General features: G+C 45.5%; 1 protein-coding gene across 15 annotated transcripts in view; it reads right to left on the bottom strand.

The window, feature by feature from the left end:
* The window catches only part of DUS2 (dihydrouridine synthase 2), a 55,976-nt gene that overhangs the window by 30,448 nt on the left and 2,218 nt on the right, over positions 1-23,310 (bottom strand). For 6 of the 15 annotated variants that reach the window (XM_012437351.2, XM_012437354.3, XM_012437355.3 and 3 more), the window contains 2 exons: positions 12,898-13,040; positions 1,404-1,449 (listed from right to left, as the gene is read on the bottom strand). In XM_012437351.2, coding sequence (XP_012292774.1) covers positions 1,404-1,449; positions 12,898-13,023 — 172 coding nt within the window. In that variant the 5' untranslated portion in view covers positions 13,024-13,040. Of the gene's footprint in view, positions 1-1,403; positions 1,450-12,897; positions 13,041-18,302; positions 18,425-23,103; positions 23,218-23,310 lie in introns of all 15 variants that reach the window. The other 9 variants (XM_064383206.1, XM_064383203.1, XM_064383202.1 and 6 more) reach the window with 4 other exon arrangements.

Genomic DNA, 23,310 nt, shown 5'->3' with positions numbered 1-23,310 from the left:
AAATTAGCCGGGTGTGGTGTTGAGTGCCTGTAGTCTCAGCTACTCGGGAGGCCGAAGCAGAATTGCTTGAACCTGGGAGGCGGAGGTTGCAGTGACCCAGGACCACGCCATTGCACTCAGGCCTGGGCAACAAAGTGAGACTCTGTCTCCAGAAAAAAAAAAAAAAAAAGACAAAATTGTGTCATAACTTCTAGTGAAACTACCATTAAGATTTTGGCCAGGCACGGTGGTTCACGTCTGTAATCCCAGCACTTTGGGAGGCCGAAGAAGGTAGATCACAAGGTCAGGAGTTCAAGACCAGCCTGGCCAATATGGTGACATCCTGTCTCTACTAAAAATACAAAAATTAGCTGGGCATGGTGGCACACACCTGTAGTCGCAGCTACTCAGGAGGCTGAGGCAGAAGAATTGCTTGAACCCAGAAGACAGAGGTTGCGGTGAGCCGAGATCGTGCCAGTACACTCCAGCCTGGGTGAGAGAATGAGACTTCATCTCAAAAGAAAAGATTTCACAAGCAGGCCAGGCGCAGTGGCTAAGGCCTGTAATACCAGCACTTTGGGAGGCTGAGGTGGGCAGATCACCTGAGGTCAGGAGTTCAAAACCAGCCTGGCCAACATGGTGAAACCCCATCTCTACTAAAAATACAAAAATTAGTCAGTTGTGATGGCGGGCACCTGTGGTTCCCAGCTACATGGGAGGTTGAGGCAGGAGAATCGCTTTAACCCAGGAGACGGAGGTTGCAGTGAACTGAGATTATCCCACTAACTCCAGCCTGGGCAACAGAGGAAGACTCTGTCTCAAAAAAAAAAAAAAAAATTTCACAAGCATATACATATGCATCAAAAACCTCAAGGAATATACTATAACTCTAATCAAAGCAGAATCAGCCTCATCAATAAAGTATCAGCAAAATTACAACTTGTCACAATCACATTTACACAGAGCATAGAGTGTGCACAGTACTTATTTGGTCCTCATTCCAACCCTATGATTTAAGTAAAGCAATGGCTATGATTTCATTTTATGGTTAAAGGAACTGAGGCAGACAGAGGTCATATGGCTTGCCCAAGGTTACACACCTAGCAAGTGGCCAAGCCAGGGCCAATGCTAAAGCCATCCTGACTGCAAGGCTCCTAGAGTCCCTTGCTACGATATACGGTGCTACGATACACGGTGATTTCTATCCCAGCATGCCTATGAGTGAAAGGCACTCTTAGCCTGTTTCACATCTGGCTTTTTGTCATGGCCTCTGGAGAGGAGTGACTGCTTTCAAGGGAGCATGTGATCTACAAAATTACTTAATGAAGCCAGGCAAGATACTGTCACCCCAGGCAAGGGCAGTGGTAGTGCTGCTTAAGCCCAGCAGGGCACATGCATAATTCTGGAGCCAGATCTGTACTCACCATTGACAACTCTCTTGCACTGAATCATCTTGAGGTCGATCAGCTCCTGCAGAGGAATCAGAGGACACTCGTCAGTCCTGAACATGTAGGCTCTGGGCATGAAGGAGGATTTTCATCACACACCTAATAAGAACTGCTTAGCTGGTCACTCTACTACCAACAAACCACGGCTTTTGGGACATATAGTGCTATCCTCCCCACTCAAGTATGGCAAACAGGAGCCAGAGTGAGCTACCCTCAATTAGCTGCACTTCTCAGGGAACTTGGAGATGTTTGGGGCCTAGAATGAATGAAATGCTTAGCCAGAAAGAAGATAATCATCCAGGATGTGGCCACCTGGAAATTTTCCTCACTTACTGGTCTCAGCAGAAGCCTACCCCATCAAAGAATATCCCACCTATCCCTAAGCAAAGGGCAGGCAGTGAAAGACTCCCAAGAAACATCCAAGAATAACACTGGAACCAGTGAATAGAAGCAAAGGGAGAAAGATCTGAGATGAACACAAGAAAGAAAAGTCTAAAACTCCTATCCAACATGGGTCACACTGTGTGGAAATGAAAAGGGTAAGGCCCCCAACTCTGGAGATACTCAAATAGTCTCAGGAAAGAAAGAAAAAGGGGGTTTCTTCAAAATCACATCATAAAAATGGAGGAAAACCTCCTGTCTCCTGGAGGACTGTGATTCTCTAATTCTTAGTTGGAGACAAGACTGTTCTGTTTTGTTCCATCGTAATCTCAGCAGACACCTGTCACACAGCTCAGAAGCTCATGCCCATGGATTCTGGGGGTCCAGAAAAGAAGAGGCACTCACCCCTGGTACTAACCCCCATATTCACTCCCTATAAGCCCCAGCAAGTCACAACTCCAGCCAGGTGGACACAATGATCTCCTACTCACTCATGGGAGTACTTAGGGACAATGGCCAAAGAATCCCCATGGTATCCATAGGACTTCCCCCAGCATATCCACCATCAGGTTAGTAAATGTTCTAGGTATTTATGTGGCCATTATCTCCATGCAGTATTCAGGTCATCAAATAACTGATGCCCACTAGGCCTGAACAAACAAATCGCCACAACCAAGCAGTTTGGACATGGTTGACATCCAAGCCCCAAGAATCAGTGTGGCATCCCAAGGGATAGGCAGAGCCCAGCTCAGAGTCCTGGTAGCCAGTGATCCTAGTTGCAAAGGCAAGCAAGAAGGCAAATGGACAAGTAGGAAGGACTGAATGGCCTGTGTTTATAAAAAGAAATTAAGTAGCCAAATTTGTGCTAACCTACCTGTGTTAGCCAGACAGATTCCATTTTGCTGAGAGCCAGACAGACTCCATCTTAACCTCCACCTCACCCCTTCTGCCGCTTCTCCCTTAAGTGCATACCTAGGTCTTGCTACTGTGCTGGGTCATGCTGTACTTAGAACTATAGAACCATATAACCTTTGTAACTGTATCCTGCTTGGCAAGCCCACTTGCCATTGTGAATGCCCCCCTTGATTGATTATATTACAAGTACCAAATACCCGCCTTGGTAACCAGCAATCATGGGAACCACTTGTGTATACCCTCCTTGAAAATCAACAATCATGAGACTTCCTGTCTCCTAGTTACCAGCCTCCTTATCTAACATGCTTGTTCTGCTTCTGTAAATTCTGCTCCAGCTAGGCTCTCCCTCCCCTACCTTAAGCAAGGTATAAAAAGGAATCCAGCCCCTTCCTCAGGGCCGAGAGAATTTTGAGTGTTAGCTGTCTCTCGGTCGCCAGCTAATTAATAAAGGACTCTTAATTTCAAACTCAGAGCATGGCGCTGTTCCATCTAACTCGCTTGGGTATAACAAACTGAGCTTTGGTAGGGACTAGAACAGGAAAAAGCAAGACATGTCCCACATCAAAGATTGGGACGTTTATTGGTTCCAGGTATTTACAGAAATCTGTCCAAACATTAGCTAACAATTAAGCTAACACAGGAGAACTTCACTGGCCACACATGGCAAAGAACACAAGCCTTACAAAATTAGTTCAGAATAGTCACTAAGCAAACAAACAACAACAAACCCTGGCAACATGATGGCTCACATCTGTAACCCCAGCACTTAAGAAAACCAAAGAGGGAGGATTGCTTGAGCTTAGGAGTTCAAGACCAACCTGGGCAACAAAGTGAGACCTTGTCTCTACAAAAGAGTTATTAAACTTGGCTGGGTGTGGTGTTGTGTGCCTGTGGTCCCAGCTACATGGGACACTAAGGCAGGAGAATCGCTTGAGACCAGGTGGTCGAGGTTGCAGTAAGCTATGATTGTGCCACTGCATGCCAGCCTGGGCAACAGAGTGAGACCCTGTCTCAAAAAAAAGAAAGCACATCAGGCATGGTGGCTCATGCCTGTAATGCCAGCACACTGGGAGGCCAAGGCGGCTGGATAACTTGAGGTAAGGAGTTCAAGACCATCCTGGCCAACATGATGAAACCCCATCTCTACTAAAATACAAAAATTAGCTGATCATGGTGGTATGCTCCTGTAATCCCAGCTACTCAGGAGGCTAAAGCAGGACTATTGCTTGAACTTGGGAGGCAGAGGTTGCAGTGAGCAGAGATTGCACCACTGCACTCCAGCCTGAGCAACAGAGCAAGACTCCATCTCAAAAAAAAAAAAAAACTTTGTTATTTGAAAATATCAACAAAATTAACAAACTTCTAGCTAGACTACCAGTGGAAAAAAACAGAGAAGACTCAAATTATTAAAATCAGAATGAAAGAGAAAATATTACTACTGACCTTAAAGAAATAAAAAGGATTATAAGGAAATAATATAAACCATTTTATTCAAAAAAATTAGATAACCTACATGAGATGAACACACACTACTGAATCTGACTGAAGAAATAAAAAATGGGAATAGACCTATAACAAGAAATTAAGGCCGGCACAGTTGGCTTATGCCAACAAAACTTAACTGAGCATGGTGGCACATGCCTATAATCCCAGCTACTGGGGAGGCTGAGGCAGGAGAATTGCTTGAACCTGGGAAGAAGAGGCTACAGTGAGCTGAGATCGTGCCACTGCACTCCAGCCTGGGCAACAGAGGGAGACTCCATTTAAAAAAAAAAATTAATGAAATCATATACTTTACAGTGACATGGATGCAGCTGGCAGCCATTATCCTAAGCAAATTAACACAGAAACAAACCCAAATAACATATGTTCTCATTTATAAGTGGGAGTTAAGCATTGAGTACACACGAACACAAAGATGGGAACAACAGACACTGGAGACTTCCAAAGGCAGGAAGCAGAGAGGGGGCAAGGGCTGAAAAACTTCCTACTGGGTATTAAGTTCACTATCTGGGTGAGAGGATCAATAGAAGCTCAAACCCTCAGCATCACACATTGTATCCTTGTAACAAATCCGCATATGTACTGCTGAATCTAAAAACTTAAAAATAAGAATAAATTTTAAAATTAAAAATGTTTCCCAGCCCGTGCACGGCAGTTCATGCCTGTAATCCCAGCACTTTGGGAGGCCAAGGATGGCGGATCACCTGAGGTCAGGAGTTCCAGACCAGCCTGGCCAACTTCGTGAAACACTGTTGCTACTAAAAATACAAAAATTAGGCCAGGCGCAGTGGCTCATGCCTATAATCCCAGCACTTTGGGAGGCCGAGACGGGTGGATCACGAGGTCAAGAGATCGAGACCATCCTGGCCAACATGGTGAAACCCCGTCTCTACTAAAAATACAAAAATTAGCTGGGCATGGTGGCGCACGCCTGTAGTCCCAGCTGCTCGGGAGGCTGAGGCAGGAGAATTGCTCGAACCCAGGAGACGGAGGTTGCGGTGAGCCGAGATCGCGCCATTGCACTCCAGCCTGGGTAACAAGAGCGAAACTCCGTCTCAAAAAAACAAAAAACAAAAAACAAAAATTAGCTGGGCATGGTGGTAGGCACCTGTAATCCCAGCTACTTGGAAGGCTGAGGCAGGAAAATCGCTTGAACTCGGGAGGCGGAGGTTGCAGTCAGCCAGGATTGCACCATTGCACTTCAGCGCGCTGGGCAACAGAACGAGACTCCATCTCAAAAATAAAAATAAAAAAATAGGCTGGGCATGGTGGCTCATGCCTGTAATCCCAGCACTTTGGGAGGCCAAGGTGGGCAGATCACATGAGGTTGGGAGTTCAAGACAGCCTGATCAATGTGGAGAAACCTCATCTCTACTAAAAATACAAAAAATTAGCAGGGCATGGTGGTACATGCCTGTAATCCCATATACTTGGGAGGCTGAGGTAGGAGAATTGCTTGAACCTGGAAGATAGAGGTTGCAGTGAGCCAAGATCATGCCATTGTACTTTAGCCTGGGCAACAAGAGCAAAACTCCGTCTCATAAATAAGTAAATATAAATAAAAATAAAAAAGTTTCCCAAAAAGAAAAGCTCAGGACCAAATGCCTTACCAGTAAATTCTACCAAAGATTTAAATGATCAATCCTTCCCAAACTCTTCCAAATAATCCTTCCCAAAGTCTTCTAAATAACAGAAAAGGAAAGAATACTTTCTTTCTTGAGACAGAGTCTTGCTCTGTCACCCAGGCTGGAGTGTAGTGGCTCGATCTTGGCTCACTGCAACCTCTGCCTCTTGGGATCAAGCAATTCTCCTGCATCAGACTCCCAAGTATCTGGGACTACAGGTGCGCACCACCATGCCCCACTAATTTTTTTTTGTATTTTTAGTAGAGACGGGGTTTCACCATGTTGGCTAGGCTGGTCTCAAACTCCTGACCTAGTGATCCTCCCACCTCGGCCTCTCAAAGTGCTGGAATTACAGGTGTGAGCCACTGTGCTCAGCTGACACTTTCAAACTCATTCATTGAGGTCAATATTTCCCTGGTACCAAAACCAAAGGCATCACAAGAAAAGAAAGATAATAACCAGTATTTCTCAAAATGCAAAAAAAAAAAAACAAAAAAAACTTCAACAATGCAAGCCAAGTCCAGCAACACATAAAAAGATTCTATACCATGACCAAGTAGGATTTATCCCTGCTTGGTATAACACCCAATAATCAACTGATATAATGCACCATATCAATAGAATAAAAACCAAAAACCACATGATCTTCTCAATAAACTCAAAGATTCTCTGATGAAATCCAACACCCTTCCAGGATAAAAACACTCAACAAGGCTGGGCGCAGTGGCTCACACCTGTAAACTCAGCACTTTGGGAGACTGAGGTAGGCGGATCTTTTTTTTTTTTTTTTTTTTTGAGACAAAGTTTTGCTCTGGTTGCCCAGGCTGGAGTGCAATGGCGTGATCTCGGCTCACTGCAACCTCCACCTCCCAGGTTCAAGCGATTCTCCTGCCTCAGCCTTCTGAGTAGCTGGGAATATAGACGCCCGCCACCACGCTCAGCTAATTTTTTATATATGTTTTAGTAGAGACGGCATTTTCTCATGTTGGCCAGGTTGGTCTCGAACTCCTGACCTCAGGCGATCCGCCTGCCTCGGACTCCCAAAGTGCTGGGATTACAGGCGTGAGCCACCGCGCCCGGCTGATGTGATCTTGTATACAGAAAGATCTATATACAAGATCCAGAAAGCCTGGCTGGGCACGGTGGCTCACGCCTGTAATCCCAGCACTTTGGGAGGCTGAGGCAGGTGGATCATGAGGTCAGGTCATTTCATGCACAGTGAAACCCGATCTCTATTAAAAATACAAAAATATTAGCCGGGCGTGGTAGCATGCGCCTGTAGTCCCAGCTACTTCAGAGGGTGAAGCAGGAGAATCACTTGAACCCAGGAGGCGGAGGTTGTGGTGAGCTGAGATCATGCCACTGTACTCCAGCCTGGGCAACAGAGGGAGACTGCATCTCAAAAAAATATAAATAAATAAATAAAAAGAAAGAAAACCTAAGGAGGCTGGACGTGGTGGCTCACACCTATAATCCCAGCCCTTTGGGAGGCCAAGGCGGGTGGATCACCTGAGGTCAGGGGTTCAAGACCAGTCTGGTCAACATGGTGAAACCCCGTTTATACTAAAAATACAAAAATTAGCTGGGTGTGTTGGCACGTACCTCTAGTCCCAGCTACCTGGGAGTCCGAAACAGGAGAATTGCTTGAACCTGGGAGGCAGAGGTTGCAGTGAGGCAAAACCGTGCCACTACACTCCAACCTGGGCCACAAAGTGAGTCTATCTCAAAAAAAAAAAAAAAGCCTAAGGACATTTCCCCCATCCACACACTAGAGGCAGAGAGAGAAAGAAACAGAACATACATGCTAATAAACAAGTTCAGCAAGGTCAAGGACACAAGATCAATACACAGAAATCAATTATATTTTATATACTAATAATGAACAATCCAAAAATGAAATTAAGAAATTCCATTTGTAATAACATCTAAAGGACTAAAACACATAGGAAAAATTCAAAAAAGAGCTGAGACTCATATACTGAAAACTATAAAACACTGTTGAAAGAAATTAAAGAAGATGGGACCTGGCCCAATGGCTCATGCTTTTAATTCCAGCACTTTGGGAGGCTGAGGCGGGTGGATCATTTGAGGTAAGGAGTTCCAGACCAGCCTGGGTGACATGGTGAAACCCCTTCTACAAAAAATACAAACATTAGTCAGGTGGGGTCGTGCATGGCTGTAGTCCCAGCTACTCAGAATGCTGAGGTGGGAGGATTGCTTAAGCCCAGGAGGCAGAGGTTGCAGTCAACCAAGATCATGCCACTGTACTTCACTCAGCCTGGGTAACAGAGTGAGACCTCATCTCAAAAAAAAAAAAAAAAAAAAAAAAAAAAAAAACTTAAAACTAGAACTACCATATAATCTAGCAATCCCACTTCTGGATATATCATCGAAAGAATTAAAAGCAGGGTCTCAAAGAGATTATTTGCACACCCAAGTTCACAGCAGCATTATTCACAGAAGCAACCCAATGGCCATTAATGGATGAATGGATAAACAAAATGTGATATATACATACAAGGGAGTATTAAAAAGGAAGGAAATCTTGTCACAAGCTATAACAGGTAAACCTTGACAACATTATGCTAAGGGAAATAAGCCAGTCACAAACAATAAATACTGCATGATTCCACTTATATAAGGTATCTAAAGTAGTCAAATTCATAGAAACAGAAAGTAGAATGGTAGTTACCAGTGGCTGAGAGAAGGGGAAATGGGAAATTGCTGTTGCCATTTTACCAGATGAAAAAATTCCAGAGATGTCTCACAACAATGTGAATATACATAACACTACTCAACTGTATAGCTACAAAGGGTTAAGACAGTAAATCTATATATTTTTTGTCACAATAAGAAAGAAAAACTTTTTTAAATCACTCATTTCTCTCTCTTTTTTTTTTTTTTGAGACAGTTTCACTCTTGTCGCCCAGGCTGGAGTGCAATGGCGTAATCTCAGCACATTGCAACCTCTGCCTCCCAGGTTCAAGTGATTCTCCTGCCTCAACCTCCCAAGTAGCTGAGATTACAGGTGTGTGTCACTACGCTCAGCTAATTTTGTATTTTTAGCACAGAGGGGTTTTCACCATGCTGGCCAGGCGAGTCTCAAACTCCTGACCTTGGGTAATCCGCTTACCTAGGCCCCCAAAGTGCTGGGATTACAGATGTCAGCTACTGAGCCGGGACTAAATCAATCATTTGTTGTACTCTGGGCCTCTTAAGAACACTTCCTTGTCCCTTGATGCTACTTATTAAGAAGTTTAACAGGTCAGTGTCTCTTCACAGCCTGGAACACCAGAATCCCACCATTCTTATAAAAAGAAACAGAAACATGACCTCTGTGGCACCTCTCAAAAACTGTCATCACTCCTCAAAAAATTCCTGGCAGACCCTGATGGGGAAAGACTACTGCTGCTCCCTTGACTTTTACAGACTGGCTCATCCTCCAGGTGCTGAGAACTTTGTGGGTTTTTTTTTTTTTTTTTTACAGAGTCTCGCTCTGACGCCCAGCAGGGAGTGCAGTGGCTTGATCTTGGCTCACTGCAACCTCTGCCTCCTGGGTTCAAGTGATTCTCCTGCCTCAGCCTCCCAAGTAGCTGGGACTACATGTGTGCACCACCACGCCCGGCTAATTTTTTATATATATTTTTTCTACCTTTTTTTTCTTTTTTAGACTCAAAGACTTTCTGGGCAAAGAATAATTTTTTCTATTTTAAAAAATATATTTTAAAAAATGAGGTTTCACTATGTTGGCAAGATTGGTCTCAAACTCCAGACCTCAGGTGATCTGACCGCCTCGGCCTCCCAAAGTGCTGGGATTACAGGTGTGAGCCACCGCGCCCGGCGACTTTGTGGGGTTTTTAAGGAGGTGCCTATATGCCTGATGTGTGTGAGGTCCCGTGAGCTAGGTGGGGCCGTTTGATTATCTAATCCCACAGATGGGCCACCTCACATGAACTCCCCTATTGAGAACATCCAGGCAACAGGTACTCCAAAGCTTGCCGGCAGAACAACCATAGATCCACCAGGGGGCGCCTGACACCACAATCAGCCATGCCCAGAAGCCCAGTAACCAGCCACCTACACAAGCCAGGCGAGGGTTGACCTGCCAACATGTCTGCTCTTCATAGGGGACAGGTCTGGGTGGAAGGCCGAGGTCTCTGCTTAAGCAGAGACCCCTTTGTTTATTCGTAAGCTATACTGACTTTCTCAGGGAAGAGCACATCAAACAATGCTAACACATTTTAATTCATATTTCCTCTCTGCTCCATATAGGAGCAAGACCCTGGAATAAAGGAATGAGCACATTTACTAGGAAAACCAAGCTTTGCCCAATTTAGAGGGTCATATACTAAAGTAATCACATAAATCTTGGGCCCTAAACTTCTAAAGGGCTTGAAAACAACCCTAAGACCAGGTGCGGTGCCTCATACCAGTAATCCCAGCACTTTGGAAAGCCAAGGCAGGCAGATTACCTAAGGTCAGGGGTTCAAGACCAGCCTGGCCAATGTGGCAAAAACTCATCTCTACTAAAAATACAAAAATTAGCTGGGTGTGATGGCGGACACTTGTAATCCCAGCTACTCGGGAGGCTGAGGTGGGAGAATTGCTTCAACCTGGGAGGCAGAGGTTGCAGTAAGCCAAAATCGTACCACTGCACTCCAGCCTGGGTGACAGAGTGAGACTCTGTCTCAACAAAAAAAAAAAAGAAAGAAAACAACCCTAAGAATTCCAGAAGGGCGGACACAGTGGCTCACTCTCCTAATCCCAACATGTTGCAAAGCCGAGGCAGGGGAATCACTTGAGGACAGGAGTTTGAGACCAGGCTGGCCAACACAGTGAAACCCCATCTCTACTAAAAATACAAAAATTAGCTGGGCATGGCAGCGTGCACTTGTAGTCCCAGCTACTCAGGAGGCTGAGGCAGGAGAATCGCTTGAACCTGGGAGGCAGGAGTTGCAGTGAGCTGAGATTGCGCCACTGCACTCCAGCCTAGGTGACAGAGTGAGACTCCATCTCAAAAAAAAAAAAAAAAAAAAAAAAATATATATATATATATATATACACACACATATATACATGGACTAATGGATGAGCAGCTAACATGTCCCTCTTTGTTACTGTCCTATAAGAGGAGGGAGTGAATTCAGATTTGGTCTTTTTGGTCACCAATCCTCAGGCTCTGAGACGATTCTTCAAAGTCCCCCTCATCCCATTCCTCTTCCAAATTCAAGAGACTTTTCCGAGGGATAAGGAGGGTGCTGGCCAGGAACAGCTACACCCAACCCATGGCTGAGCACCCACGGGTCTGAGTGCCGGCTCAAGGGACAAGTGACCAGATGAATAATGCTCAGCATGACCACCCATGTCCCAGCCCTTGATCCTGGGAACAGTTCCTCCCTGCCCTAGGCAGGTCTAGCAGCCTGGAAGCCTTATGGAGGCCCACTAACATCCAATCTCACAATCCTCGCACAAACTGTCTTGGAGTCAGGGCTCAGGCATCTGTGGGGAACCCCGGAATCTGCCTTCGACCTCATACATTTGGACAACACATCCCCTTTCCTCCCTCTCTCCCTCCCTCTTTGCCTTGTCAGCACCCTAGAGACCTCTGCCCTTGCCCTGAGGCAGGCACCAACATGCCAATCCCCATCCATGGACATACCACTGAGGCCTCTCAGCTCTCCTTCCCCAAACACTGCAAACCAGCATTACCATGCATACCTGGCTGCCAGGCAAACTTCCCAGTCTCCACAGGAATAGGACCAAACCTTCCTCACCTTCGTCAAGTCCCCACCCCACTCCTGTCAGCCTCATTTCCAGCAGAAGACTGGACACCTTATGAAACAAGTCTCTCAGGCATGAAACCTCTTGGCTTTCCTCCTTCCATCACTTGCTCCCTGTTCTCTTGATAGTGAAAAATTCTCACAAGATCTGATGGTTATAAAAACGGGAGTTTCCCTGCACAAGCACTCCTCTCTTTGCCTGCCACCCTCCACATAAAATGTGACTTGCCTATTTTTCTCACTCTTTTACCTCTTCTGTCATTGATATCTATGCCCCAACACATATACCCAGTTCATAAAAGTATGTTTTCTACCAATCTCCTCTTAAGTCCTCCATTTCCTCTACACAGTGGCTTTTTCTTTTGTACATTTTTTATTTTTTGGTAGAGACGGGGTCTCACTATGTTACCCAAGCTGGTCTTGAACTCCTGGGTTCAAGTAATCCTCCTGCCTCAGCCTCTCAAAGTGCTTGGATTACAGATGTGAGCCACCACACCAGGCTTTTTTTTTTTTTTAACATACAAAATTTTTTTAAAAAAGAGATGGGGTGTCACTATATAGCCCAGGATGGTCTCAAACTTCTAGGCTCAAGTGATCCTCCTGCCTTGGCCTCCTTAAGTGCTAGTATTACAGGCATGAGCTACCATGCCCAGCCTCTTTTTATTTATTATTATTATTATTATTTTTTTGAGATGGAGTCTTGCTCTGTCACCTAGGCTGGAGTACAGTGGCGTGATTTTGGCTCACTGCAACCTCTACTTCCCAGGTTCAAGCAATTCTCCTGCCTCAGTCTCCTGAGTAGCTGGGACTACAGGCACATGCCACCATGCCCGGCTAATTTTTGTATTTTTAGTAGAGACAAGGCTTCACCATGTTAGCCAGACTGGGCTCAAACCCCTGACCTCAGGTGATCTGCACGCCTCAGCCTCCCAAAGTGCTGGGATTACAGGCGTGAGCCACTATACCCAGCCTCTTTTTATTTTTTAAAATAGAGATGAGGTCTCACTAGGTTGCCCAGACATGACATGAGACTCATCTATCCAACTAGCCCAGGGTATTCCAGAACGCCTCTGTGCTACAGGCTCCTGGGCCTTAGCAGGGTTCACAGGACTCGTATCACAGATGTTCGTCTCCTCCAGCCTTTAGTGAGCACCTGTAAAGCCAATTCCCATCTGTCTCCCCTAACTCCCGACCACTCCCACACACAAATGAAGAAGAATCTGCACTTGCGGAGAAGCCCACCCAGAAAAATCAGGAGCCCCTTACTTCACAGTAAACAATGTCCGCTCCATAATCCAGGGCGAGCAGCCGCATTGGAAGAGTCCCTACCCGAACCATTGGGGCCAGAATTAGCTTGTTATGGTAGCACAGAGAGAGGCTATTCACAATCATTCCTCCTCTGCTACAGCCTGAAAAAAAAGAGAAAACAAGAGTCAGAAATTCAAATGGAGAAAATCTCTCCTGTTATCAAGAACAGGCTTCCCTTCTTCCTTCTAGCACACAGCAGGTGGTTCTCCTTTTCTTTTGGTTATGGGTTTGGTTTGTTTGAGACAGTCTTGTTTTGTCACCCAGGCTGGAGTGCAGTGCAGTGCTCACTGCAACCTCTGACTCCTGGATGCAAGCAATTCTCCTGCTTCAGCCCCCTGAGTAATTGGGATTACAGGTGCCTGCCACAACGCCTGGCTAATTTTTGTATTTTTAGTAAAGATGAGGTTTCACGGCTGGGCACAATGGCTCACACATGTAATCCCAGTACTTTGGGAGGCCAAGGTGGGTGGATCACCTGAGGTCAGAAGTTTGAGACCAGCCTGGCCAACATGGTGAAATCCTATCTCTACTAAAAAATACAAAAATTAGCCAGGTGTGGTGGCAGGCGCCTGTAATCCTAGCTACTCAGGAGGCTGAGGCAGGAGAATCATTTGAACCTAGGAGGTGGGGGTTGCAGTAAGGCAAGATGGTACCATTGTACCCCCAGCCTGGGCAACAAGAGTGAGACTCTGTCTCAAAAAAAAAAAAAATAAAAACATGGAGTTTCACCATGTTGGCCAGGCTGGTCTTGAACTCCAGACTTCAGGTGATCCGCCCACCTTGGCCTCCCAAAGTGCTGGGACTGCAAGCGTGAGCCACTACACCTGGCCTGTTTTTCTCTTCCCTGAACATAGAAAGTATAGATGCACATACATTCATCTAATAAATATTTATTAAGTGCTTAGTCTGTGCCCGTCACTGTCCCAGTCTCCTGGGATACATCAGAGAAAAAAACAGACAAAAATCCCTGCTCTGGCAGTTTTCATTCATTTTTTTTTTAAACTCTACAGTGGAGTATCTGAGGCAGAGTTTTCATTCTAGCCAGGGAGTATAGGTTAAAAAAAAAAAAAAAAAAAGCATAACAAATAAATAAACTACATAGTTTGTTGGGAAACTGGTAATGCTAGAGCAGGAGAAGGAAGACTGAAAGTGCTGGGGATGGGCTGCAATTTGAAATAGAGAAGTCAATGCAGGCTTTAACGAGAAGATAAGATTTGATCAGTGAAGACCCCTGAGAAGAAAAAAAAAATTGAGCGAAGATTTGAGTTACTCAAGAAGAATGCACAGCAGAGGAAACAGCCAATGTAAAAGTCCCGAAGCAGGAGTTTACCTACTGTGTTAGAAGAACAGCAAGAAAGCCAATGTGATTAAAGCATATAATGTGACCAGGCGCAGTGGCTCACACCTATAATCCCAGTACTTTGGGAGGCCAAGGTAGGTGGATCACTAGAAGTCAGTTCGAGACCAGCCTGGCCAACATAGCAAAACCCCATCTCTACTTAAAACATAAAAAATTGGCCGGGCATGGTGGCTCACACCTGTAATCCAAGCACTTTGGAGGCCAAGGCGGGCGGATCACCTGAGGTCGGGAGTTCAAGACCAGCCTGACCAACATGGTGAAACCTCGTCTTTAAAAAATAAATAAATAAATAAAAATAAAAATAAATAGTCTCTACTAATACAAAAAATTAGCTGGGCACGGTGGCGCGTGCCTGTAATCCCAGCTACTCAGGAGGCTGAGGCAGGAGAATTGCCTGAACCCAGGAGGCGGAGATTGCGGTGAGCCGAGATCGCGCCATTGCGCTCCAGCCTGGGTATCAAGAGTGAAACTCCGTCTCAAAAAAAAAAATAAATAAATAAAAATAAAAATAAATTAAAAAATAAAAATAAAAAATTAGGCCGGGTGCAGTGACTCATGCCTGTAATCCCATCCCTACTTAAAATATTAAAAAATGAGTCCACACAAGGTGGCTCATGCCTGTAATCCCAGCACTTTGGGAAGCCGAGGCAGGTGGATCACAAGGTCAAGAGTTCGAGACCAGCCTGGACAACATGGTGAAACCCTGTCTCCCCTAAAAATACAAAAATTAGCCAGGCGTGGTGGTGCACACCTGTAATCCCAGCTACTAGGGAGGCTGAGGCAGGAGAATTGCTTGAACCCAGGAGGTAAAGATTGCAGTGAGCCAAGATTGCGCCATTGTACTGCAGCCTGAGTGACAGAGCAAGACTCTGTATCCAAATAAATAAATAAATAAATATGCATATAAATAAATTAGCTGGGTGTGGTGGTACACGCCTGTAATCCCAGCTACTCAGGAAGCTGTGGCACGATAATCGCTTGAACCCAGGAGGCACAGGTTGCAGTGAGCTGAGATTGCACCACTGCACTCTAATCTGGGCAACAGGGCAAGAATAGCTCAAAAAAAAAAAAGTATAGAATGAGAAGAAGAGAGACCAGGCACACTGGAGCATGTTTATAATCCCAGCACTTTGGGAGGCCAAGGCAGGAGGGCCAAGAGTTTGCAGACCAGCCTGGGCGACATAGAGAGATCCAGTCTCTACAAAAAAAAAAAAATTTTTTTTTTTGAGATGGAGTCTCACTCTGTCACTCAGGCTGGAGCACAGTGTTACAATCTCAGTTCACTGTAGCCTCCACCTCCTGGGTTTAAGTGAGTCTCCTGCCTCAGCCTCCCAAGTAGCTGGGACTACAGGCATGCACTGCCATGCCCAGCTAATTTTTTTTTGTTTTTGTTTTTTTTTGTTTGTTTGTTTTTTGTTTTTTTTGAGACAGAGTTTAGCTCTTGTTACCCAGGCTGGAGTGCAATGGCGCAATCTCGGCTCACCGCAACCTCTGCTTCCTGGGTTCAGGCAATTCTCCTGCCTCAGCCTCCTGAGTAGCTGGGATTACAGGCACGCGCCACCATGCCCAGCTAATTTTTTGTATTTTTAGTAGAGATGGGGTTTCACCATGTTGACCAGGATGGTCTCGATCTCTTGACCTCGTGATCCACCTGCCTCAGCCTCCCAAAGAGCTGGGATTACAGGCGTGATAATTTTTATATTTTTAGTAGAGACGGGGTTTCACCATGTTGGCCAGGCTGGTCTCAAACTCCTGACCTCAAGTGATCTGCCTGCCTTGGCCTCTCAAAGTGCTGGGATTATAGGCATGAGTGACCATGCCCAGCCAAAAAAAAAAAATTTTTTTTAATTATCCAGGCATGGTGGCATGTGCCTATAGTCCCAGCAATTTGGAAGGCTGAGGCAAAAGGATTACATGAGCCAAGGAGTTTTAGGTTACAATGAGATATGATAATACCACTACACTCCAGCCTAGGAAACAAAGCGAGGAAAAAGAAGGAAAAGAAAGAGTCAGATACAGTTAACAGCAGTAAGAAAACAGGATGCAATGGTCAGATCATGTAGAGCCTTGTAGGACACTCTGAGATCTTCGTTAGCTCTGCATGAACTGTCTCATATGTTTACATGATCATAATGACTGCTGTACTAAGAGCAGACTATCCGGGGGATAGATGCAGGAAGACAAGGGAGAAGGTGATTCCATAATCAACGTGAAAAATGATGGTGGCTCTATCAGACTAAGGAATTGGTAGTGAAGGTGGTGAGAAGTGGTCATATTCTACAAATACTCTGAAGGGAGAGCAATAAGAAGAAAAAGAAGAAAATCAGAATCTCATGTCCCAAAGATAACTACTGCTAATATTATTTATTCTTTTTTTTTAGATGAAGCCTTGCTCTGTCACCCAGGCTGGAGTGCAGCAGTGCGATCTCAGCTCACTGCAATCTCTATCTCCCGGGTTCAAGTAATTCTTTGGCCTCAGCCTCCCGAGTAGCTGAGACTGCAGATGCACACCACCATGCCTAATTTTTGTATTTTTAGTAGAGACGGGGATTCACCATTTTGGCCAGGCTGGTCTCAAACTCTTGACCTCATGATCCACCTACCTCGGCCTCCCAAAATGCTGGGATTACAGGTATAAGCCACCATGCCAGGTATAATATTATTTATTCTTTTGGATCTACTACTAATGAGCTAGTATGAAAAAAAAAAGAAAAGAAAAAAATAATAATATTATTATTTATTCTAACCAAATATGGTCTACTCTAAACAGTCACAAAGAGGCCAGGCACATGCATGAATTATAGCTCATGCTATAATTCCAGTGCTTTCGGAGGATGAGATAGATGGATCGCTTGAGCTCAGGAGTTCAAGACAAGCCTGGGCAACATGGCAAAACCCTCCCTGTCTATCCTAAAAAAAAATACAAAAAAAAAAAAAAATTAGCCGGGCACAGTGGCTCACGCCTGTAATCCTAGCACTCTGGGAGGCTGAGGTGGGTGGATCACCTGAGGTCAGGAGTTCAAGACCAGCCTGGCCATCATGGTGAAACCCCATCTTTATAAAAAAAATAATAATAAATAAATAAAATTAGCCATGGGTGGTGGACTATATATCTATAGTCCCAGCTACTTGGGAGGCTGAAGTGGGAGGATTGCTTGAGGCCATGAGTTTGAGACCAGCCTGACCAACATAGCAAAATCCCATCTCTACAAAAAATAAAAACAATAAAAAGCCAGGTGCAATGGCTCATGCCTATAATCTCAGCACTAAGGAAGCCATGGTGGGCAGATCGCTTGAGTTGGAGATGGAGATCACCTTGGAGTTGGAGATCAGCCTAGGTAACATGGTAAAACCTCATCTCTACAGAAACATAAAAATTAGCCAGGAGTAGTACTGTGTACCTGTAGTCCCAGCTACTTGGGAGGCTGAGGTGAGATCACCTGAGCCTGGGAGGCTGAGGTTGCAGAGCTGAGATCGTGCCTCTGAACTCCAGCCTGGGTGACAGAGTGAGACCCTGTTTGAAAATAAAAATAAAAATAGGCCAGGCATGGTGCCTCATGCCTGTAATCCCAGCACTTTGGGAAGCTAAGGTGGGCAGATTGCTTGAGCTCAGGAGTTCGAGACCAGCCTGGGAAACGTGGTGAAACCCAATCTCTACAAAAAACACAAAAATTGGGCCAGGCACAGTGGCTCACGCCTATAATCCCAGCACTCTGGGAGGCCGAGGAAGGTGTATCACCTGAGGTCAGGAGTTCAACCAGCTTGGCCTATATGGTGAAACCCCATCTCTACTAAAAATATAAAAATTAGCCAGGCGTGGTGGCACATACTTATAATCCTAGTTACTCAGGAGGCTGAGGCAAGAGAATCACTTGAACCCAGGAGACAGACGTCGCAGTGAGCCGAGATCACGCCACTGTACTCCAGCCTGGGCAACAGAGCAAGATTCTATCTAAAAATAAAGAAATAAATACAAAAATTAGCCAGGCATGGTGGCGTGTACCTGTAGTCCCAGCTACTTGGGAGGATGAAGTGGGAAGATCGCTTGGTCCTGGGAGGTTGAGGCTTCGGTGAGCCATGATCATGCCACTACACTCCAGCCTGGGTGACAAAGCAAGACCCTGTCTCAAAAAATAATTTTTTTTAAGTAAAAACAACTTAAAAAAATAATCTCTGATCCAATGTCTAAAGGAAGAGAAAGTGTTAATCAGTCCAATAAGTGGAGAGAAAAATCTTTCCCGGCTGGGCACAGTGGCTCACGCCTGTAATCCCAGCACTCTGGACCAGACAGAGGAGGGCGGATCACCCGAGGTCAGGAGTGGCCAACATGGTGAAAACCCTATCTCTACTAAAAATACAAAACTTATCCGGGTGTGGTGGCACATGCCTGTAATCCCAGCTACTCAGGAGGCTGAGGCAAGAGAATCATTTGAACCCGGTAGGCGGAGGTTGCAGTGAGCCAAGATCACGCCACTGCACTCCAGCCTAGGTGACAAAGCAACAATCTGTCTCAAAAAAAAAAACCCAAAACAAAAATCTTTCCCATTTCATTAATAGCACCTCCAGTCTCCCAATTATTCATCCTTAACCCACATTCCCCACATTCAATCCATCACTAACTCCTGTTGAAATAAACTTCAAAGGCCGGGGGCAGTGGCTCACGCCTGTAATCCCAGCACTTTGGGAGTACAAGGCAGGCAGATCACGAGGTCAGGAGATCGAGACCATCCTAGCTAACACAGTGAAGTCCTGTTTCTACTAAAATTACAAAAAACTAGCCGGGCATGGTGGCATGCACCTATAGTCCCAGCTACTATGGAAGCTGAGGCCACAGAATTGCTTGAACCCGGGAGGTGGAGGTTGCAGTGAGCCGAGATCGTGCCATTGCACTCCAGCCTGGGCAACAGAGTGAGACTCTACCTCAAAAAAAAAAGAAAGAAAGAGAAGATAACCTTCAGCTGTGCACAGTGGGAGGTCAAGGTGGGCAGATCATTTGAGGTCATGAGTTCAAGACCAGCCTGACCAACATGGAGAAACCCCGTCTCTACTAAAAATACAAAATTAGTCAGGCATGGTGGCACACGCCTGTAATCTCAGCTACTTGAGAGGCTGAGGCAGGAGAATCACTTGAATCTGGGAGGCAGAGGTTACAGTGAGCCAAGATCTCGCCATTGCACTCCAGCCTGGGCAACAAGAATGAAACTGTCTCAAAAAAAATAAAAATAAATTTTTAAAAAAAACCTTCTAGGCTGGGCATGGTGACTCACGCCTGTAGTCTCAACACTTTGGGAGGCTGAGGTGGGCAGATCACCTGAGGTCAGGAGTTCAAGACCAGCCTGGCCAACGTGGTGAAACCCTGTCTTTAAAAAAAAAAAACCTTCAAAACATAATTCTAACCCACATGCTTTACTATATCCCAATGGCCACCACTGTGCACCAAAAACTCTCTGCTCATCTCTTGCCAGGACCTCAGCACAGCCTCCTAATGAATCTCCCCAAATCTACTCTTGCCCCTTCCTATTCATTCTCTTTACAATAGCCAGCATGGCATCTTAAAAAGGCAACTCTCTCATTTATACCTTTCAATGGCTTCCTGCTGACTTTAGGAAAAATCCTAAACCCTTCTAATGGCCCACAAGGCCCTGCGTGATCAGTCTGTACCCACCTCTCTAGCCTCACCTTGGATCTCTCTTGCCCTCCCTCTCTGCCCTGGCCACCCTAGCTTTTCTTTTTTTTTTTTTTTTGAGATGGAGTATCACTCTGTTGCCCAGGCTGGAGTGCAGTGGTGCAATCACAGCTCACTGCAACTCCTACCTCCCGGGTTCAAACAATTCTCCTGCCTGAGCCTCCTGAGTAGCTGTGACTACAGGCACCCATCACCACGCCCGGCTAACTCCTGACCTCAGGTGATCCACCCAGCTTGGCCTCCCAAAATAACTGGGATTACAGGTGTGAGCCACTGGGCCCGGCCACCCTGGCCTTCCATTAAAGTCTCCCACATCAAGCTGTCTGCTGCCCTGGGGCCTGCCCACTTGCACTTCTGTCTGGAATATTCACCCCAACTTGGTCACGCATGCCCATGCTAAGGTCCCCTTATCCTTGAATATTCCCTTTGTGGAGATGTGTCCCTACGGAAAATCAAATTCATGTCCCTGGTCCCATGCTCTTCCAACACCCTGCATTTCTCTGCAGCTCAGTTATATTCCATATGTCCACACTGACTGCCATAGTTTCTTGTTCAATTCCCAGCTCCTCCAGGAGACCACCAAGACAACAAGCTCTACAAGAACAGGAGTGTGGCTGCTTAGTTCACTGCCAGGTTTCTAGCACTGAGCCGGGAACCTAGCCTTTAGCGACTGCTTCGTAAGGTGCAACTAAACACCCACCACTGTGGTGGCCAAGAGGACAGCCTCTCATAGGGTGGTTGGTCTGGGAATTTCCTCTGGCACACTGTCAGAGGTACCTGACATACCCTGCCTCTAAGAAGGCTCTTCTGGGAAGAACTAGGCAGCCTGAATGCCTTTCCCAGTTACTGCCACAACCGCTCACCCCACCATGAGGTCACACCCACATCACCACCTTAGTCACTCATTTCCAATCTCTTCCACCATTCCTTTTAAGGGCTGGTCTCCTCTATTACTCACAATTTCTTAGACAATAACCTTGGTCAGGCCGGGTGGCTTACGCCTGTAATCCCACTACTTTGGGAGGCTGAGGTGCTGGAATTACAGGCATGAGCCACCATGCCTGGCCTCCTGGCAACTATTAAAAGAAGAGCAACTATCTGTCAATATGCCTTCTTCATCATAAGGTAAAAGTAAGCACTGTGGCTTGTTCATCACCAGATCCTCATCAGAGAGCTCACAATTTGGCATATGGTAGATGCTTAGTGTTTGCTGTAAAAAGAAGTTAATGGCGGCTGGATGTGGGTGGCTCATGCCTGTAATCCCAGCACTTTGGGAGGCCAAGGTGGGCGGATCACTTGAGGTCAGGAGTTCAAGACCAGCCTGATCAACATGGAGAAACCTCGTCTCTACTAAAAATACAAAATTAGCTGGGTGTGGTTGCACATGCCTGTAATCCCAGCTACTCGAGAGGCTGAGGCAAGAGAATTGCTTGAACCCACAAGGCAGAGGTTGCAGTGAGCCGAGATCCCGCCACTGCATGCTAGCCTGGGCAACAACAGTGAAACTCCATCTCAAAAAAAAAAAAAAAAAAAAAATATATATATATATATATATAGGTTAATGGACCAAGTGCAACAAGGGCTATGATTCAGTTCATGCGTGTCACAGAAGAACTCTATCCCAGCCAAAGTGCATTTAAAGTGCTTTGTTATCATTCAAGTTTGGTTTTGGAGGAGACCTCCATTCTCTGGCTTATCTAACAAAGGACTATAAGCCTTAGAGCCAACTTGCATAGGAGCTACCACTTGAGTGAACAAGATTCAGATAAGGAAGCAACAGGAGAGGAAGTTCAGCCCAGTTCTGGATACTGATTAGGAGATAATTTGTAGGCAATAGGGATTCGTGAGTGGCTTTTGAGTCAAAGGGTAACACGGCCATAGCTGTGCTTAATAACAGCACTCGGGAAACAGAAAGTATACCGGAGGGTAGAAGACAAAGAGGAGGTAGGGAGCTGGATTAGAAGGAAGGTAAAAGGGTCCAGGCATACTACAGTGACAATGACTGAAAATACAATTACCTGCGCAACAGCCTTGTTACGGGTGAGAAAATGGAGAAACAATGAAGGAATACTAACAGCACTTTTTTTTTTTTTTTTAAAGATGGGGTTTCACCATGATGGCTAGGCTGGTCTTGAACTCCTGACCTCAGGTGATCCACCCGCCTCAGCCTCCCAAAGTGCTAGAATTACAGGCGTGAGCCACCGCACCTGGCCTAACAGCACTTTTTATTGTTGTAATGCCTTGCAATTCCCAAAGTGCTTCATTTATAACTGTGATTCTCAAGCCTGGTTACATCTGGAGAGGTTTTTAAAAATTCCAATTTCTAGTCTGGGCGCAGTGGCTCACATCTGTAATCCCAGCACTTTGGAAGGCCAAGGCAGGCGGATCAACTGAGGACAGGAGTTCTAGACCAGCCTGGCCAACATGGCAAAACCCCATCACTACTAAAAATACATAAATTAGCCAGATGTGGTAGCATGCACCTGTAATCCCAACTACTGGGGAGGCTGAGGCAGGAGAATCACCTGAACCTGGGAGGCAGAGGTTGCAGTGAGTCGAGATTGCACCACTGCAATCTAGCCTGGGTGACACAGCAATACCCTGTCTAGGCCTTACCCCAAATCAATTAAATCAGAATGTAAACTCCACAAGGGCAGGGATTTTGTCTGTTTTGCTCACTGTCAGTGCCTGGCACATGCATGGTGCTCAGGAAGTATTTGTTGAATGAATGAATGAATGAATGACTATACCATTATTAACTGAGATCCAAGGAACACATCAAGCTCCTGCTCCTAGGAGCTTAGATTTTTTCACAATAAGTATACTTTTCCTATTTCTAAAGTACTGCTTATAAAAAGTATCTCAAGAAACCAATTAGAAGTTACTCAGTGTCTACTGTGAGTGAGGGGGGAAAAGGGTAGGCAATGACTAGTGATGTCACAAGAAGAAATTAGGAGCCATGGGCACAGATAGGCTCAGGCAAGCTTTAGCCCCTGTGAGATTTTTTGGTAATCATATTGTAAGAGCTCCAGTATAATGAGAAAACAACTATATAGTAACCAGCTACCCTACCCTGGATATTTGAACAGAACCCAAAAACCCAAATGCACACACATACCTATTATTTTTTTTCTGATACTTCAGAATTACTTTGATATATTTGTTCTGGCTTTGTACAAGGAATTCTTTGTTTTATATCTCAAAAACAGTGGCACACGAAAATGGATGAAACCTGTTGGGACAAACATCCAAGGAACTTTTTGTTTTTGAGGGATTGTCTCACCCTGTTGCCCAGGCTGGAGTGCAATGGCACGATCTCGGCTCA

The sequence above is a fragment of the Aotus nancymaae genome, unplaced genomic scaffold (assembly GCF_030222135.1).
Source record: "Aotus nancymaae isolate 86718 unplaced genomic scaffold, 86718_ANA_hifiasm-v0.15.2.pri h1tg000030l, whole genome shotgun sequence".
NCBI lineage: Eukaryota > Metazoa > Chordata > Mammalia > Primates > Aotidae > Aotus > Aotus nancymaae.
Note: the sequence above shows the minus strand (reverse complement) of the source record. Positions and strands in the feature narration are given on the sequence as shown.